Consider the following 20,749-nt stretch of genomic DNA (forward strand, 5'->3'; position numbering starts at 1 on the left):
CTATATTTATGCTAAAAAATTAATATAGATTATACTTCACATAGTCAATATTAAGTCAACTTGAAGTTCTCCCAAGGTCTAATTTAGCTGTTACTCAGAAGTTATGAAGGTCAACGTGGCAATCTTACCTGTGGATTAAAGAATCCTGTCATCCAGAACTGGTTTGGACGGCCATCCTGCAGCCAGCTGCAGAACTGCTGGTTTCGCTCAAGAAGCTCAGTAAACCAAAATCCTAAAGTACTTGACTCCCAGGAAATCCTAAACCACAGTTTTGGAATTCTAGCATCATAAATATTATCTAAAGCATCTTGCAATTCTTCTGACATAATTATGGTTCCTGGAAAATAAGTAAAATGTTCAGAATGAACTTTCCCCTAGCTTGCAAAGGCAATTAAAACTTCCAAATGACATTCAAAGTCTAATAAACCCTCTTTTGTTGTGCCTTAATTGCACACCTGTAGCGCTGCAGTCTTATCAGTTTGCAGTTAATTTGTTCAAAATTATAAGACTTGATTCAAAGCTGAAGGCGATAAGATAAATGATATTTCTTCTGTTGTTTTGATCAGAAACAAAGATATGTTTCTTAAACAACTTCTTCTCCCTCATACACATTATTTGTATTCATTATATTCACAGTGTGTCTGGAATGTGATTAATCATTGAAAACTGTTTTATAAATTTTAATGGATCCTACATGCATGATCAATGGTAGAGATACACTGTGTAACTCATCTATATCCTAAGCATGTACTGGCTGTGATTATATTCATGAAATTCACTATTACTAATGATAACTTTGTACATTTCCATTATCAAGATTCTCAATGGGAAAGCGGGAGGTAAAATAAAGCTAAAGGAAGGATTTTTTTTTTTGGCAGTGCATACTCACATATTCCATACATAGTGCTGTTCTCTCCACTGAAATGTTGGCGTTTACTAAGACAGTGATTTTTCAGTGACACTCACTCTTCCATGTGCTAGAAGTTCCTACACCTTGTATACTCTCAATAGAGATCTGGAACACAGCCATGCCTCAGGATGACTTCCCTGTTCCAGAAACTGGTTCTATTATTCTCTTACATAAACTGGTCTGGTACCCCAACTTTGATTAAATATTCATATAAAATCAAAGTTCAATGTATCATCACACACACAGCTGCTATAATTCCCACAAGGACAGTACAAGACACCAAACAGAATTAAGTGGTTTCCGCCACAGAACATGTAAAGGAAAGGGAAGTGGTCTGGGTGACTGCAAAGAAAAACTGCAATGGTCCGTGCAAACATACCCATAAGGAAATGTGGCCTGTAAAAAGAAAGCATTTCAAATCCCTTCCTTCCACTGAGGTTGACAGGACTTCAGCTGAGGGGAAGGAAAAGACCATCAAGAAACCAAACACCAGCTTAATTTTGAACAGATCATTACAACATAATCAGTCCTTATAGCAGTGTGTGCAAATTTAGTGCATTCTACAATATATAAATGGCAAATAGGCCTCGATTTCTTCTAGTAGATAATGCGTGATCTGTTTCCATTTATATGCACCTCCTTTTGTGCAACAAATTATTTGAGAAAACCATTAGCTTTTACCAAACTGTAAATATTAAAAAAAACACACCTCTCCTGCATTTTCTGCAATTGCTTTGTAACCAGGCTCAGAATCACATTCTGGGTTAGCTAAGAGACTTTTATGACATAAATTATAAGCCTAAGAGGACCAACATGTAAGAAAGAAGCCACTCCATGTCTTCTCCACTTTGCTTAGAAAAATGTAGTATTACACCATTTAGAGACAGAAAAAAGTGGGGGGGAAAGTCTTGCAATGCATGTTGGTTTCAGCTTCAGAGCAACTGTACCGAGAGCACAAAACAAGCGAGGAGCATCCTGGTTTAGCCCTGGGGATCACTACCATTGAACTGAGAAAGAAAGAACTCTTTCATCTCTGGTTATTCCTTGTTTTCAGGCTGATACATTCAACTTTCTCCTTTCTTTCTCAATTCTTCTGGGCAGGCTGGAGCTTTTCAAATAGGGAGATACAACCAGTCTCTGCCCTGAAGCATTGTGAAATCCCTCGGGATGTCTGCCTGCTATGACTCAGAGCAGCTGTTGAGAATGTAAGCCAGAGTGTTCTTGAGGATGAGGTATGTTCACAGCTCAGGCCGTGCCCGTATATCTGCATAAATATTCCTAGTGAGTGGGTGTCATCCCTGGCTGTAGGCATCCAGTGCTTGAATTTCAGCACTAAATGGCATCTGTGGGCGTTGGCATGCATTTCTGCAGCCAAAATAGTGTGATAAAAATAAAAATAATTAACAAAATAAAATAATTGTCAGAAATAAAATCAGTACCATAGGAGAAAAATCATGCTATCTATCTGGACAGAAGTGATAAAGGTATTTGAAAAACTATCTTTGATAAATTGAATTAACAGTACAATGTCATAGGCTTCTCATATTTAACTTCTGGGAACCCCAGAGCACTGTACTATATGAAGAGACTGAATGTCCTATGAACTTAACATGACAGGCTCAAATGTTCTATGAATGAGACATGCCAACTGTTTATAACTTGGTTATTTTGGGGGTTATTCCATGGTATTCTCTTTCTTGAATGGAATAAAGGCCATCCAAAAATGACTGATGAAGGGTCAGATCAGTTAAAGAAAAGAAGGCATTTCCATACTTTAAAAATAATATCTACTAGAACCATACTGTTTGCACAGTATTCACAGTTTGGAAATAAGGTTCCCCTTTTTGATTGCCCTACATTTATACCATCTCCCTTCTAAACCACATCTAAATCTTTCCTCTTGCTGAGTGGTGAATAACCCAAATAAAACTTCTCAGTTCTGAGGATAACTAGTTGTTATTGAATGATTAAAGTAAATAGTCTGGTTTTTTAAAATGATCTGGTTTTAGGGTGATTCATTCAATAGATATAATGCTTTGAATAGACTAGATGAGGAGCTTGTATTATTTCTTGGAGTTGACCCTTTTCACTTTCATAGCTCCCACAGATTGAATTGAAAACTGGAATTTGTAAAATTTGGATCTGTTTTAAATTTCACATTCATGAAAGTGTCTATCTGGACTAGGAAACTTGCATAGCTCATTTAAATGAGTAGCTAAAGTTAGGAACAAAAGAAGGATCTTAAATTCCAGCATGAACCAAAAAAAGCCTTGGTCCACTGACTGATTCTCTTCCCACAGGCACAGATGTAAATCAAAAATAACAAGAATAATTATGTAGGACATAAATGAAATGAGAAAAAGCTACTTTCTCCATCAAGTACAATTTGCCAATAGCTGATATCATTATAATAAAATTGGAGACTAGCCCTGGAGGACAATACTTGCTAGACACTGCATCTGTTAAGCTAGCCTGAAGAGTACATGGAGAAAAAAGCTCAGTGAAAGCATCAATCCATTATTGACTGCCCCAGTTCCCAGCCCCAGAAGCTGACCTTTTCAGCCTTTATTCTCAAGTTTACCTCCCAAACTACTTCTCTGCTCTTGAAGCAGTCTTACCTTACCTCCACCACCAAGCTCCAATTCCCTCTTCTTTGCTGAACATGTTGAAAAGAAAATACCAACTTGTTTATAACTTCTTAAGTTTTCCTCTCTTTCTGCCTTATGGCAACAGCTAACACTTGCCTGTGTTTTCTCCAAAGCTTTTTTAATTTTTCCACCCAAAGGCACAAGGTATAAAAGTGAATATATGTTTTCCTATACCTAAAACTATATTTTGCAAGATTTAGTATGGTTCTGCCAGCTCTGTGACCACCACTGCTGTGCTGATAGAAGCTGACTTTGCTTCAGGCAGCTCTTTGGGTATTTTCCTCTTTCTTCACTTTCAGTAATTGGTCACTTAAGCATTTTGAGGTAATTCCCAGGAAGTTCTCGGAAGCTCATTTAAACTCCACCATGCTGTTTTAATCCTAAGGCCCCTCAAAAGTTTGTCACTTTCTTTTGCTTCAACTCTAGAACAGGAAGGGTAAAACAGGCAGCCAAGACCTGCAATGCACTCTCTCCATGTTTTATTTGTAGGCTGGTATTCTCTCCAGCAGCATCTAACCTTTGCCCCTGATCTGATTTCTCTTTAAAGTTTAAGTTTACAGCAGTAATTTGAAGATGAAAATCCACACATGCCTCTACAAAAAAAGTAATACAAATCACTACCCTGAGCTACAGCAATACAACAGGCAGAAAAACTCTACTCTGCAGTTTGTCCTTAATGTGCAATGTGTGTTTCTAAACAGTTGTCCTGGCCAGCATCATGGCAGGCATATGCAACACCTATTAAGAAGTTCAGAAATGATGCGCCACACTGTGAAGGACAACAGGAGGCATTCTGGCATTCTTATCAGGATGAGAATTAAATAATGGATGAGAGCTGCTGAGCCAAGAGTAACTACACCACAAGACATACTAGACTCATCCTCTTCATTCCTCAAATGATCTCCCCATTGTTACATTCCACTAATGTCTTTACTGAGTGCTCTTAATTATTTTCAAACAAAATCCTCATCCAAAAGTGATGAATTCCTTCAAGCCCCACAAACACACACACACACACACACACACACACACACACACACACACACACACACATACATATACACACAGTACAACTTAGTAAGGTAAGAGCCCAAGATCTTTCTATTACCATTGTCAGCAAGCCAAACTAAAACTGTGTGTTAGCAGTCTAATACCATTACAAGTCAAAATAAAACTTAGCCAGACATGGGGAATGAGTCCATACTTCTTCCTTTCATGGGAAATTACCTTTCCTGTAAACTCTGGCAAGACTAGTTTCCTGAGCTTCACTTTCTCACCATGTAGGTTAAAATAAATTACCAGCTACCTCTTTGGACTCTTTTGGGCTTCATTTATATCCCTGTTATAAGGTGCTACATACAATGAACAGAAATTCCTTTTGGCATCATGATACAAATGGTACTTTCAACTTCATGGTGTTCTGAGTTGGAAAAAAGTAATTCTGGAAACCCAGGGCACCAGGAATATTTCTCTGTCTGCTCTGGGGTGCCCTGGTCCCCAGGGGAGCACTGACTTTGACCCTCATTCATAGAGAAAGTTTCCTAGACTTCAAGATAGACTAGAATCCACAAAAGTGTGAAATAGATTATAGAGAGTAGTGTAGGTGTATAACTTGGTGAGAAGTCTAGGTTTTGGGATTTTTTGTATGTTTTGGATGGAAGCAAGATGGAGGGAACAGGGTGGTGTCCTGGTTTTCTTCTTCATGCTTCTTCTTCCTGGGTTTGGGTGGCAGTTTGTAATTGGGTGGAAAAGTCCGCATTGTGGCCTCTTTGGGATCAGTTATTGGGTTAAAAGGGAAAATAATCTAGGTGTCATTTCTTAATTGGATAGTTTAGTCTTAAAAAGACCTTGTAACAAAAGTTTGTTAGCCATCTTGTGCCTTCTAATGAAAGGCTGCCAAACTCACAATAGTGAGACTGTTTTACTGATAAGAAATAATAAACACTTGAGTCCAAACATGAACTACTGTCTCAAGTGCCTTCAATCCAGACCCAGAGAAATTGATAAGTAGTAAATATTTATCATGGGCTTCACTCATGAGCTTGTGTAGACGACCTAAAAATCCTACACAACTCCTATAACATTTGTAGAACTACATTGCCATAGAACTGCTGTATTTTCAGGGAACATGTTATGAGGAAAGGACTTCTCTCTCCTAACCCTGTAAATACTGTACAAATAGCAGTGGGAGTTCTGTGATCATGGGGCACATATATGACATGAAAAGATAAAAAAAATCCAAAGTTTCTCAGATGTTCTTCACTTGTTCATGAAGTGGGCAATTTAGGCAATTCCCAAGGATTAGTTTGAAAACACAAAGCTGTAAGGTACCAGGAACAAGAACCAAGTGGATGTACTTTTATGACCAAAGTAGAACCCAGATATAAGTAATGAGTTAAGCATTTTTTTGTTTCACAAGAAGCCCTTAAACACAATGTTAACTGGGTCAAAAAGAATAAGGATTAAAATCAAACTAAAAGCTGTGCTTATTTATCCACCTTCAGTGCTACTACAAGTATGCTCCACTTCATTCATGGAAAACACTCCCACAGAATCTCTCTTCTCACTTTCTTCACCAAGAGAAGACACCAAAATGCTAACTACTCTTATTCAGTGCATGGAGAAATAAAGACAACCCCACAAAATCTCACAGACAGGCCACATTCAGACAAACTCAAACAAACTCTAAAAGGCTAAGAATAACTGGATGTGTCATTAGATTTTATTGCATTTAGAGACAGTGTCTTCACTAGTAGGAGAGAGGGGCTTTGAAGTATCCACTTTACAATAAAGAGTGGGGGATTAGTATTCTGTGCCAGAGGCCTCTACATGGCCAGAGGCAAGAGGTAAGTACACAGGAACTCTACAGCTTGGATACTGCCCTACAAAGAATGGTCATCTTCTGACAGGGGCTCAAGATCTGCTGCTCATAATCCATTAAGGTGTGGCATTTTTGGTGCAAACCCCATGTCTTCTCCTTGTCTCCGAAAAGATTTTTCTGTCTGGAACGTGGCTTCTATTTAGGGCACTCAAGAGGACAACCATCACTGCTGTGTTCTGATTTATGGTGAAGCTCTGTATTATGCCAACTGTGAAATAAACTCTGGGCAATCAATAAGTAATTAAAGCAGAAGTAATGGTTGGGACATAAGTGAGAGTACAAAGTGCAGCTACAATCTAATTACTACAATTTGATCCAGAAAAAGTGTCCCTCTGGGCAGCAAAGTTTATTGGTGGAGATACAAGCTTCTGGGGCATATTTGCCAACAAACATGTTGGACACATGCTGAGCATCCTCACCCCTCCCAAAAGCTGAACTGCTTAATCTGCCCTCTGGACAGAAGGACAAAATTGTGTCTGCAAATTCCTTCTACATCCCTCATGTTCAGCTGCACATGGGCTCTCCCTGAGGAGGGCTTTACATTACCTCAAATTACCCCAAAAGCCCCTGAGGAGGGCTTTAAATTACCTCAAATTACCTCAAAAGCCCTTGAGGAGGGCTTTAAACTACCTCAAATTACCTCAAAAGCCCCTGAGGAGTGCTTTACATTACCGTGGTGAGTAACATCCAAATAACAAGGTCCATCCATTCACATCCAAACTGCAGAATCAGATATTCAGACTTCCTTTCACAACCTAAAGACACACTATATTCTTAAACACCAAATTTACTTGAAATTTTAGGTCTGCTTCAAGTCGGCGTTGGGTCTTAACAGGATTGTGAAGCCAGAGCCAGATACATGAGCAGGGCAGATGTCAAAAATTACAAGACCTGTTCCAGCAGGCACATCAGTTTTACCTCATTGTAAAGAAAATTAAGCACCTCAGATGACCTGAGATTGCAGCTGACTCATTTTGGGAGAGAATCTAGTATGAGAGAGTTTGGGGTTTTCCCGTTTGCTGAGATAGAGTGCCTAAATGTTCTTTCCATCTCCTAATTAACAGTCTACCACATGCACTGGATATAGCATGAACATGCCAGAAGCCATTAATTGTTATTGTTAACTATACATCCAATTTTGTTTTCAGAGCAATTTTTCACTATATTTAACTTGATTGTCTGTAAGAAATTATGTTTTAGAGAATTGCATGAAAGTTACAGCATTAACTTGATTAAACATCTGGCAGAGGACTGCGCCCACTGTGGAACTGAATGTGAAGTGCAAATAAATTATGTTACTCATCCAGCCTCTGCAGAATATTATATATATTGAGAATTTAAATATATCTGTCACAATCAAGGAAAGACTAACACTTTCTTAGATGGAAAATATACCTTTTATATACTTGAAAAGGGATTCTATTCACACATAAAAGGGAACTTTCAGCTCAGAAAGAGAGGACAATTGTTTCTTCCAGCCTGATCTTTACATATTTTATTGCAGGATATGAAAGATTATTAGCCTTGGGCACATCTTTCCTAGATTCAGATTAGAGGCATGAGGTTCCTGAAGCATGTCTTGTTGTCTTAGTGTATCACAAAAATGATAGAGAAAAAGAAATCCCTTTTGATCCTTATGTAATAAAAATACAAATTAAAAAATAATGCCCCCTCACGAAAGACATTGTCAGAACACCAGTAAGACAGATTACAGTAATGCCATCAGCTGTGTCAGAAGGGACTAATTCTGAGGCATTCTGACCTGCTCCCTGTGAGGACAGTTTGCTCTGTCAGATAATTTCTGTGTCTCTGCTAGAGAACAGCAGACTTGGGTGAGAGCTTTACCAGTGGAAGCTACCCATTCCTGCTCCATTTTGATTTGTTAATTCAAAAAGTTTGGCTGAGCAACAGTACACTTTCCTTCCTGGGTTTTTCAACTTTTGCAAAAGAGGAAGCAAAATAGGAAGTGAAAACAAAAAGCAGATGGCAACATCATTATCCCTTCTTTTTCCTCACTCTTTTTCTGATCAAATTCTCCATCTGCTTCCAGTTGCCTCTACTCTTGGGGTTTTTTAACTTCATTCACCATTGCTCACTTTCAGCCAAATACTCCTGTGTCTCTGAGAGATTCAGAGTGCTGTTTCCTGCCTCCTGTGAAGCCTAAATGAAGAACTCTCTCTTTTGATTGACACTGCCACTCACTTCAGCTTCCATTTAGAGACATGTCATTTGGTACAGCCAGTTTCACAAATGTGTCAAATTTCACCTTAAATTAGAGTCTTTTTCACCTTGCCTCCTGAGTTCCCTGTCTCTCAATTACTTTGCAGCAACCCTTCTACCTTGTTCTATATCACTATGTCTCAGCCTAATTTCTTAAATAACTCTGGTATACACGGCGCATGGACTTTTCCATGCAATTCCTCTGAGCTCTGGAGGATCCTAGAGAGAATCACAGAAGTGAAGTAGTGCTAAGGGACACGAACTGCAATACTGGAGAAGATGAGTGCAGAATAAATTTAGGTGGAGCGTCCTTAGAGATGCAATCAGGAGATTTTAAGGGCTAGAATTAGTGGTCATATGATAAAGACAGAGAAAAAGAGAAAAACAGTGTGAGGGAAGGAACAAAAGAGAAAGGAAGGAAACGAGAAGAAATATTTATTTAGTTATATGTATAAGCAACTGCTAGCAATAAGCATTGCACCTTAGTTACAATGTTTGATAGCGTAGCTTACCGTCAATAGCCAATTTGAGATCCGTCAGTGTAGCTCGAACTCTGGATATAACAAGTTGCATCCGGTCAATTTCTTGACGGAGAAATATGTTTATGGGCTGAAAAGCTCCCATCTTTTGAAGTTGTGCTTTCACCTAAAAAAGAATAGTGCAATGATTATAAAATCTAATCTCCTGTTTGCCATGCAATAATTTTTGAAAGCAAAAACATTTTCAGAAAAGAAACATTTTAGTAACAGATGGCCATTCAAGTCCTGTGCCAACTGTAAGATTTAGCACACTGTGACTCATTAGCTTACCAGAACGAGCTCCTCCATCATTCTAAGAAGGGAAAGTTCCCTCTTTTTGAAGGGACACAGCAGTTCCTTCTGTCCTTGTTAGGCTGCAGGGTCTTAGATCTTAAAATAAAAAAACCCACATGCTACACAAAAGCACTGTTTGATGGTAACTTCTTTGTATTTCCAAATTGTGCTGGGTGAACTTTGTCACCTTTTCTTGCTCTGCTGAGCTGAAATAATGCAGCAAATGGAGTTCCACTTAACAAGAACAATGATATGTAAAAGCTGCTACTTTCAGTAGCATGTGACTTGTTCATAAGACAAGATGCTCATGGATACACTACTAGAGAGGCAAGACTGCCAGAAATAATACAGATGCCACAGAAATCTGTTACACCATTATGTGCACCATTTTGCAAGTAGAAGCCTTTGGCCTTTTTAGTTTTCAAGGGCAACAGTTTCTCTCAAATTCAACAGAGAATATTTTCAAAAGGGAATCAGTTGCCTGTGTTGGTTAAGGACAAGTCATAATGACAATAGCAATAGCATTCCCTGTCTCATTTTGCATATGATGTGTATGGAATGTGCTTCAGACATGCACTGTATGTTCCATGTATATCAAAATTCACTGGGTACTACACTGCATGAGAGAGGGTTTAATGGCACCTGCAAAAATCATGGTGCCTATAGCACACCCAGTACCAGAATTCCTGATTTTTCAGACTTTCGACAGTTGTTCCTCTCTTTTAGAAAACACCAATGGCTCATATATCTCAATATATACATTATTATAGATACTATACATTTTAAACAAATAATAAACATTACAAAAGATTTAATTATTACTATGAATAGCAAATTTCTGCAAGATTAATATAATATAGCAGATGAGTAGTTATAATCACTAGTATAAATATGCAAATGCTTTGGCAATTTCCAAATCTTAAATTTCAACTCCAAGCCCAGTAAAATACTCTTTCTCAACTTTTTATGCTATTCTCCTTGGGAGACAGCTATCAGCAAGGTTATTCATCATATTTTAATCACAAGGACCCATGGGTTTGTCAGACAGAATGTCCAAGAAATAGGTGCCAGCCAATTATGCTAATGCTTTGCAGTGTGACAGTACATTTTACAGACTGAGTTAATGTGTCCTGCCTGTGAAAGAGAAAAAAATACTTAAACCAGCTACCATAGACTAGAGCTGAGGCAGTAAAGTTTTTGGATGATCCACACAATGAAGTATTCTGATTATTTCATACAAAATCCAGGGAAAACTTCTGCTTTCTGAAAAATTCACAGGAATTGGTAATTCTGCTTCTTGAAAAAAAGTAAAAACATTTGATTTATTTTTTTCAGAATACTTAGAAGTCTAGTGCATGCCACTAATAAGAAAGGAATTATACAGAATATAGTCTAAGTATTTTATCCCTTATATAAGAAACACACTTCTTATTTCTAGTCTACAAATCATGTGTTCCTTTTGGGGATCATTTAGAGGAAAAGTTCTCCCATTTGAGGAAAAATTGTATGGAAGATGTTATTAAAGGGGTTATATTCCAAAATATTAATATTTATGACTCTACAAAAAGGACATGAAATAAAGATTCTAAATATTACAGTGCTGATAATTTTACAATTTTCCTAGTCAATTCTCAGAACTAACGCAATCTTCTGGTTTACTTTCATGTACCTACAAAATACCTATAATATTTTGAATAAGGCAGGCAACCAATAAAGCAGAAATTTGCTAATCAAACCTAAATATGCTCAGAAGACTCAGTCTGGAGCACCAAGCACAACCAGGTATTAAAACTGAAAAAAGAATTCCATACTTCTTACTTTATTGTATACAAATCCATCCTGATCTATGGTGAGATTTACTTTTTACTCTCACTTTATGGTGAGAGTATAACACAGTGCATTTCTTGGAAATCTTGCTGTAAGATTAATTTCAAATACAAGCACTGAAGTATGATTAACTAGTTTTTTATTAGAATTCTTCTTATCAAGCAATCAGATGATTTACATCCAGGGCTGTATTTATTATGACATAAAGATATGGATACCGACTCTCAGAAAAAAAACCTTCAAAAGATTAAACTCATTAACCAAAATAGCTTTTCTGAGATTAATATACTAATTCCATAAATCCCACTTAGAACATCCCCTTTTCATTATGCAAACAGCTATCATCCAACATAAAATAATGTGATTTAAGAAAGGAGCTACAAAAATCATAATCTCAATAGCTTTGTCTATATAATTTTGCAATGCATATCTCTACTGTCAGATTTCTTTATGCATATTTCTTAACTGTCCTTAGGTCACCAGTTTCTTTGTCAGCACATACTTTATAGGACTATCAGTAGAAAAGTAGTTGCTGAACTCATGCCATGATCATTGATCAAGTTGCTGTAGTAGGGACTGCCTATGGTTTTCAGTAAATGCTATTTTTTAAAATCAGACTTAGTTACTTGCTACGTTCTTTGTCAGCAGAAATGGGAAGTCCATCACTCTGTAGATGGATAAGCCAAAGCTCTTTTCAAGGAATGTCAAGAACCCCTTCCTTGCTGCACATAAGGAAGCAGACAGCAAAATACATAGAAAATAGGAGCTCTAGAGATAGATGACCACCATATCTGATAGTGTTGATAAGTACACACATTACAGAACAATTTATGTCAGTGTTTCACTTCAGACCCTGAATTATTTTTTTTAATTTTATTTTTGTTTTTGTTTTTGTTTTTGTTTTTTTTTTTGGTAGCAAAACCCCTGCACTGAAAACTAGATTCCAGGCACACAAAGGTCTTAGCTTCAAATTAAGCTAATCCAAAAAGTCTGCTTCAGGGACTCTAAGGTACTTCAATTACTAATGGGTTCAGCCTAAAGGCCCAGACTAGAGTTAGACCAAGGCAAATTCCCCAGCAAAACATCTAATGAAGGCCTGGGGTTCTCAGACAAATTCCTATTTCCATGCAGTGCTTGCTAATGTAGCCATAGCCTTAGAGGAATTACAGTTAATCAATACTACAAATAATATTTGAGGAAAAAAACTGCTGCTTGCTATTCCCTAGAATGCTGTTTTTTCAAGATGCAAGGATCATTTTCATTGGAAACATGTCTGTGTGACAGGCTGACATTTATTCTTGCACCTGTCTTCACTCACATGGACTGACTGGACCTAATCATTTGACCACTAATCTCTCTGTAACCTGCAAGGCGAGACCCAGAAGCAAAAAGGTTCATAAAAGCAGAATTCTTAGAGAAAAATGAGGACAGTTTCAGGTCAGGAGGAAGGTTTATTTTGCTTTTCCACCACCTGTGTCAAACCACAGGCTGAGAAAGCATGCAAAGGTGACTAGTTTTGTTTTTACTCTTTTGGGTAAGTTACTTAACTGGTGAGAAGCATTACAAGAACACAACAACAATAGAAGCAGCAGATATAATGGGGTAAAATGGTTGCCCTGATTTGAAAGTTGTTGAGACTGAAGTCATTGCTGAAGGCTAATAATTGAGAAATGAAGGCCTCTCTGTGACAGCCTGAAATTTCCCTGGATTCACGATGTATCAAGAGAAAATACAATCCAGAGCTCTGAATGTCAGCAAATAATTGGTTTTGGTACCATCTGTCCCTAACCCAGTCTGCTGGGGTTGTAGCTCTGTGCAAATTCACTCCACATTTTCTAAAGGGAGCCACAAGAACTGATCAAAGGTAGCACAAGCACCTGCCACTTTCCCTGAAGAGAATTTGCTTTTAATTACCTTCATTGTTTCCAAAAAATTTTGCTCCTTTTCTCCACTGATAGTATCTTTGTACCTATGTTTTCAAAGACTAACTAACACATCATGGCATTACTGGAGCACAATATTATTCTAAAAGCAAACCCAAGCTGCACTGCTAGGACTAATGAATGTTTCTCTTTTTACTGATCTCTTCCAATAAGGAAAATGCATATAAACTCTTTTTCTAGACACACTCCCTCAGTCTTTTCAGTTTAGGATATTTGTTTTATTTATTTCGGATTTATTAAACTGATTAGTATGTAACAATGTCCTGAATGACCAAATGTTGACTTAAATTGACAAACAACGGAACCCATCTTGTTCTCTTTTTTTTTTCCTCAGACATTGCAGGAAGTAATTACATAATCCATTTCACTCCTTTTGCTTCCAAGCATAATTTCATTTGCCATTTTGTAGCATCTGCCAAACTGTTGCTTCTTTCCTCAGAGAATATCTAAACTCTCCCTTCTTTTCTGCTCTGACTGATGAAATTCTTGGTTATATATTAGTGAGCATGATATTATTTTTCTATATTTGTATTTTAATCATTTGGGTTTTGGGCTTTTATCTGTTTATGCAAACTTGCATTTAAAAATTTAGCTTTCTTTACAGATCACTCCAGCCATATCCATGCTTTCTAAAAGGTTCCAGAATAATTGAATGACACTTCAAATGAGATATACATCTGATATAGATTTTTTTGGTTATTGTGTAGATGTGGCCACACTTGTGGCACATAAGCAACACATAAGACGTGGAACTGGGCACTAATGGAAGAAAAGGGAAATTTCCATACAACAAGGAAAGAATTTGGAAAGACCAAATCAAGTTCTAAGATGAAGAGAATGAGACAAGTTCTAAAATGCAGAGAAAGAGACAAAGGGTAAATTCACTAAGTAGACTGAAGAAATATTGAAAAATCAGGGTCCAGAAGAAACAACACCAAATCTCATAACACTACAGAATTAAAATCTGCAGATGCTGTAGTGCAGCTGAGACAGCCAAGGAGATATACAGCGGAATACATTATTAGCAATAAAAAACTACTAGAAAATGAACAGAGGATACTCTCTAGATGGTCAGAGCAAAGGAATGACTACCATGCTACAGAAACTAAGTATAATTTTTCAATGTTTCTAAAGAAAACTACCGTGCCATCTATCAGTAGTGCAGACTGAAAAAAAGGCACGTAAATAGAGTGGTATGATTAATCAAAGTGAAGTGTAATTCACAAATGAAGAGGCACAGAGCTTTGGAAAACTAGATATCCCCAGAAAGAGGTGGTGTCTACACTAACTGAAGTCAGAATGCATCTACAAGAAATACAGAAGAAAAAGTAGATCCAAGAGCACATTCTCTGTACAAACTTAATTCTCCTTGGTTGGATCATAACAGGACAGCTATTAAGCAAATTAAAGCAAAATAAGTTTCCTTTGAAGCTCATAGAAGATGTAAGAGAAACAGTACTGAAACAAGGAAATATTAATTTTGAGCATCATTGCAATGATGACTGCTTATTAGAAAATAAAACCCCTCATGTATGATTGGCAAATGATGAGAAAAGATAATTTGTCATACTGCTTGATGATGAGAGTGAAAGAGCAATGACAAAAATTGGTGGTGACTTTTTTTTAAATACAGACACATGAAAGAGTATGTATTATATACAAATACAAATACAGCAGTAAAATAGAGAGAGACAACTCAAGAGTGAAGGACTGAACACCTGAAATAATCTTTTCAGACCCTTTGCCCTTAACCACAGTCCCTGGCTCCAGAACTGGTGGTCTCCAAAGCTAAGATTTGATGAAGTGACTTAAAAGGGGAGGCATCCCCTACATGTGGTTTGTGTGCATAACCTCAGGGAATAAACCAAGAAGGAAAGAAAGTGAATGAGCCTAAGATTAAACAGAAGACGTGCCAGAGAAAAGCAGTTTAATCCAAAGTGAAATTTAGATTAAACAACTGTGTGTGCATTTTACATGACTGAAAGGTATTGCACAAATTTCCCAGGGGTAAAACCTGAGGTTAAGACTACCCTCTGGTTACAATGTAAAGTGCAGTAAGTACTATTGATGTTTTCTAAGCATTACAAATTATTCAGGAGGAAAAAAGTTGTCAGCTTAACAAGGGAATGGAGAAATAGTCCTTTGGAGGATTTAGCAAGAAGATTTAGCAACTAGTAGAATCTAGTTCCATAAAAAAGCTTTACTCTGATTGGAAAGATAAGGGAAGAGGACTGAGAAAAATTTAAGGTGCAAATGGTAGTTGTAGATCCAACATGAAAATTATTAAATTTATTAAATTATGAATTATTATTACATTTACTAGATTTATTTTCTATTTTTAATACTTATTCACCATTAAATAACAATACAAAAACTAGAAAATTGACTCCATTCTTAATCAAATTCTACAAAAAATTATTTATATAGTTTCATTAGGACATACAATAAGAAGGTGACAAAAAGGAGAAATGCAAACAGGAATAGATGGAAAAGAACAATATGGAGGTAGATAGTAGGAAATGTTACCAAAAAATGCTGCAGATGTAAGTAGCTTGACAACAGGGGAATGACAAGAGAAGTTCCAAGTTGAATTATAACAGTACAAAAGTGGCTATTTATACAAGACATATTCAATCTCAGATTAATAGTAGAAGGGAAGACAGGAAATACTGCTGGCTTCCCAGGACTATTATTTGTTATTTAGGTGGACATTCTAAATTGGCCAGAGAAGAAAATTAGGCACGCATAGCAAGTTGTAATTCCTACTGAGCATTTTACCAGCTTGAACTAAAACCAGGGGGAAAAAAAAGGCACCATCAATGTAAAACAGAATTGTAAAGAATAAAATAATGGAAATGAGGGGTTTTTAACTACTTGGTAAGACAGCAGAACCTACTTATAAAGTGATGCAAGAGTCTCTATGCTGGATTTTTCCATTTAATGGGGCTGTTAATTAAAAGTGCAAGAAAAGATTGACAAAGATACCTCTTATGGCTCAAACCCAAAAAAATCTGGAGCATGAAAATTTTATCAGTGATAAAATTCACTCTTCATCATGGTGCTGTCATAATGGGAGTAGGTAAATTTAAATTTAATGCTGTAACCACTATAGGATCACCAGTCCCTCAGGGGGACGAGGTGAGAGCCACCAGGCTACTTCTGTCAGCTACTAAGGAAAGCAAGAACTTTCTGATGCCTTGAATGGGTCTTCTGAGTTAAGGTGACTGATTAGGTGGACTGTGGCATTTGAAATATATCTTTCTGATGTAGGAATCTGTTATGTAATAATGCAAAACAGACTTATAAGCCCCTATGCATAATTTTAAGATCTTTTAAAAAATACATGCCAGTTCAATTTCAGAACCACAATAAAACTTCTAAAACACAAATGTATATACATGCATACATATAAAACATCTGTTTTATAAAGTAGCACATACCTCATGAGGGTTATAATCTGGGGGTAACTTCTCCAGCATCTCATCAGCAAGATGCTGCACCACTGCTTCCCGGGTTTCTCCCCCTCTAGTACTGCTGTCTTTGGGCTGGATGCTCACGATGGTACTGAATGTCTCATTGGCCAGGTTGGTCTGGTAAGTTATATCTGCGTTAGGGTGAAGTCCAAACACCTTAAAGTAAAAAGTATAAAAATTGGGGGGGGGGAAAGAATGCATGAAAATGGATAAACAAGGAAGAAAATTCTCAGCTCCATAAAACAATAAATGTGAACAGGCCAGTGGAAGTTCTTCCATTTAAATTGTCAATGACAAAACCCAAATTGCACTAAAACATTAACACAGGCTGCATATGCAATAGTGTTTTCATTCATTTCAGTGGAGAGCTTTTTAACAGATCTCACTATCTTCACATGGATCATGCTGTGGAATGGTGTCAAGGAGGTGAGAACAGATCCCTTTCCTTTGGTTTGGTGTTGGAAATGTCATATGTGGGCATTGACCCCTTAGCATTAGCTCTTTGTCTCCATGGGTCTATTGCTGTTGTACCAGCTCAAGTAGATGCCTCTAATTATCTGACCAGTCAACATTTCTAACATGTTTTGTTTTACTCAGACTCTTGGGCTTGTAAGGCATGTAGCATGGTAAATAAAATAATGCCACATCTGAAGTACCTAAAGATAGTGATACATTGAGGATATTTTATGGTTTAGCTATTTTTGGTTGAAGCCTCCCCCTCCTTACTTCTTCTCCTGAAATTGAATTATTTTATTTAAGATACAGCTAGCACAGAATTACTGCAAAGCTGCCCTTTGTCTGAATGATAATAGCTTTTTCAGAGACTTCTACTGAAATATCAGTAAGTCTATAATTGTCAGATTGACAATTGCAACCCTTCTCCAGGAGGAATTGTATGTTCTGTGACTTATTTCACCAGCCCCCATTTAATTATAGATACTACATATCTCTCACAAACTTTGAACCACTGATCCATCAATGAGGAAGCCTTGCCCTCAAACTGAGCACAAAAGCCAAGCAATCTTCTGTTTCTCATTTTTCACATTTTTTCACATATTCAGTTTTCATATTTTACATTAGAATAAGTATATTGCAAGAAGGCACTTCTAGAAACCAGTATTTACATACTCTAAGGAGAGAATGAAAAGGGCCATTTAATATTGTTATACTTGTAAATCTAGAAACTCGGGGACAAGGGATATAAGTGGCTGCACCATTGCCAAAGTCAGCAAAGCAGCACTGATCTACACCACTTGGGAATCTTATGCTTACAACAGCACAAAGTACAGACCTAATACCACATTTGACTGAGGGTGTGACTATAACAGCGTGCAGGTAGATAGGATTTAATGTTTTGCAAACAGTGGTTTACTCAAACTCAATGTTTAGAGCTGTAAAAGGCAAAAATACCAATGCACTTTATTACACCATATTTTATGTGGAAGGAAATACACATTTGAAGATACATTCTTTTCTGCTTTTGCTCTTGCACAGTGAGGGCTTATTTGTTTGGTTTTGCTCCAGCAGATTTTGTGGCAATATTAAGCCCAAGTTAGCACCATGAAGAATATTTGCTATATCTGTAAGTGGAGCCCTATTCCAAGGGATAACTTAAACACTGAATCAATGTTAACAAAGACAGGGAGACAGCTCTGGTCCTATGGTTTCATGCAAGTGATGTATGAAGAAGAAAGAAAAAAGAAACCAGTGGGTGGACCAGTTTTCTGAATGTCCTGTGTGTTAATCAAGGACCCAAACCTCTTGTTCTTTTTGAGCCAAAATCTCTGTAAAAGTTTTGTAAAAAGAGAATGTTGGATTCTGTCTTTGAGGGTTTTCCAGCCTTATGAATCCTCAAAACCAATTGCTAAAACTATACACTCCTCTGAAACCACTCCTCTATCATCCCCTCCTCAACTGGATGGGGGAGAGAAGTCACAACAAAAAGTCCACAGTCTGAGATAAGAACAGGGAGAGATCAATCTCCAGTTATTATCCCAGGCAAAACAGACTTGACTTGGGGAAATTAACTGAATTTATACCAATCAAACTGGAGTAGGATCATGAGAAACAAAACCAAATCATAAAAACACCTTCCCTCCACCAGTCCCTTCTTCCCAGACTTAACTTCATTCCCAAATTCTCTACTTCCTCCCACTGGAGCACAGGGAGACAAGGAACAGGGAACAGGATTTGTGGTCACTTCTTCACACACTGCCTCCAACTCCTTCCTCCTCAGGAGCAGGACACCTCCCACTCTACCCCTGCTTCAACATGAGAGTCCTCTACAAACATCCATTGGGCTGCTCCACTGAACTGCTCCAGTGTGGGTCCCTTCCACAGGGGGCACAGCTCCAGGAACAGACTGCTTCTGCATGGGTCACCTCTGCAGTCATAACCTTGGCCAAAATATCTCTCCATCATGGACTCCTCTCCCCATGGAGCCACAGATCTTGTTCCAGCATGCACTTCCCACAGGGTCACTGCCTCCTTCAGGCATCCACCTGCTCCAGGGTGGGGTCCTCTATGGGCTGCAGGAGAATCTCTGCTCTGGCACCTGGAGCATCTCCTGCCCTTCTTCTTCACAAATCTTGGTGTCTGCAGAGTTTTTCCTCTCACTTATTCTCACTCCTCTCTCTTACTGAAAGTTCATGTGCAGCTTTCTATCCTTCGTAAATACGTTATCCCAGCAGTGGGTCTGTCTTGGAGCTGTCTGACACTGGCCCACAAGGGGGAAGCTTCTGCCAGCCTCTCACAGGAGCCACTCCTTCTCCCCCTGCTACTGAAACCTTTCCATCCCAACCCAATACACCGAGTTCAATTGCCCTTCTCAGAAGACAGTGTTCATTCTGCTCAGAGGATGAAATTTCATCAAAGGAGCAAGGACACTGCAAGCAGGCCAATACAGTCTTTCTTAACTAAAAAGGGAAAAGGAATTAATCAAGGATACACTGTTTGGACTAGCACCGTATCTTTTGTGAAAAGAAGATTGGGAGATTAAAAGGTTAAAGGTTTTCATGAGCAATTTTGACAGATTTTGGAATGACAGGAGAAAGTCACAGCTTCCTTCCTAACAAGTGAAAATGTGAAGAACAAAAAGATGTTTGCATTCCTGGACTTGCCTCTATTTACATAAAAGCCAAAGGTAAAATTCCCCTACCTCAAACCATACATACAAATTTTTTACAGGCATCAAAACACTTTAAAAATACATTGCAGCATTGTGAGATAGGTTCCCAAGTGCTTAAAAGAGCAGATCCATGAAAGCAGAACCTGAAATCTGATAGAGCCAAGGTTCATACACTGATAGGAATCACTTCATGAGCTGGGCTCAAATGGATCCCAGTGATGCCTTATATCATGTCTGCATTTACTCTTACCTGGAAAAGGTACATCATTGCTGGCACAAATACCTTTGCATTCTGGTCTCACTGTCTTCAGAGATTCAGAACTTTCAAGCTTATTTTATGACCTTGGAAACTTCTCACCCTCTCAGCCAGAACATTATCAGTAAGTGAAAACCAGTTTTTTCTGTTCCACTCAGTCTATTTAATTTTAATGGAACTTATTTCCAATGGCATTTATCAACTTAATAGAAATGAGACAGAAATCCAGACCATTCACCTCTGTTTCAATTTTCCAGAGCATTCTCTTCTGTTTCAGTTTTAACTAACTTCAGCATGTGTGCCTGTACTGGAGGGAGCAGAAAGTCATCATCCTCCAGTTCCTGTCACCACTGTGATATGCACACATTGGGTCATGTAAAACTGGTTACAACCAGGAGCTACCCTGCACCCTACCCCACCAATTCATGGCAACATCCATATCCTTTTTACTGTCAAAATGGAATAAACTCCCAATTATAACTTTCAAATGAGACCATGGGCTTTTTTACTTTTATTATTTCTCAGATGGCATGTCTGCTCAATCCCATACAGAACTGTGAAATCACAAAATATTTCGGTTTGGAAGAGACTTCTAAGGGTCATCTAATCCAAATCCTCTGCTCAAGCAGGAGAAAATAGAGCAGGCTGTCCG

General features: G+C 37.9%; 1 protein-coding gene across 1 annotated transcript in view; it reads right to left on the reverse strand.

Annotated features, from left to right (window-relative positions):
- Positions 1–20,749, reverse strand: part of LOC134422457 (dynein axonemal heavy chain 5-like) — a 150,367-nt gene that overhangs the window by 8,746 nt on the left and 120,872 nt on the right. Inside the window, exons 72-74 of the mRNA XM_063164536.1 lie at positions 16,682–16,870; positions 9,172–9,304; positions 129–337 (exon numbers count right to left, since the gene is read on the reverse strand). Coding sequence (XP_063020606.1) covers positions 129–337; positions 9,172–9,304; positions 16,682–16,870 — 531 coding nt within the window. The remainder of the gene's footprint in view (positions 1–128; positions 338–9,171; positions 9,305–16,681; positions 16,871–20,749) is intronic.

This window comes from Melospiza melodia, chromosome 1 (genome assembly GCF_035770615.1).
Source record: "Melospiza melodia melodia isolate bMelMel2 chromosome 1, bMelMel2.pri, whole genome shotgun sequence".
Taxonomy (NCBI): domain Eukaryota; kingdom Metazoa; phylum Chordata; class Aves; order Passeriformes; family Passerellidae; genus Melospiza; species Melospiza melodia.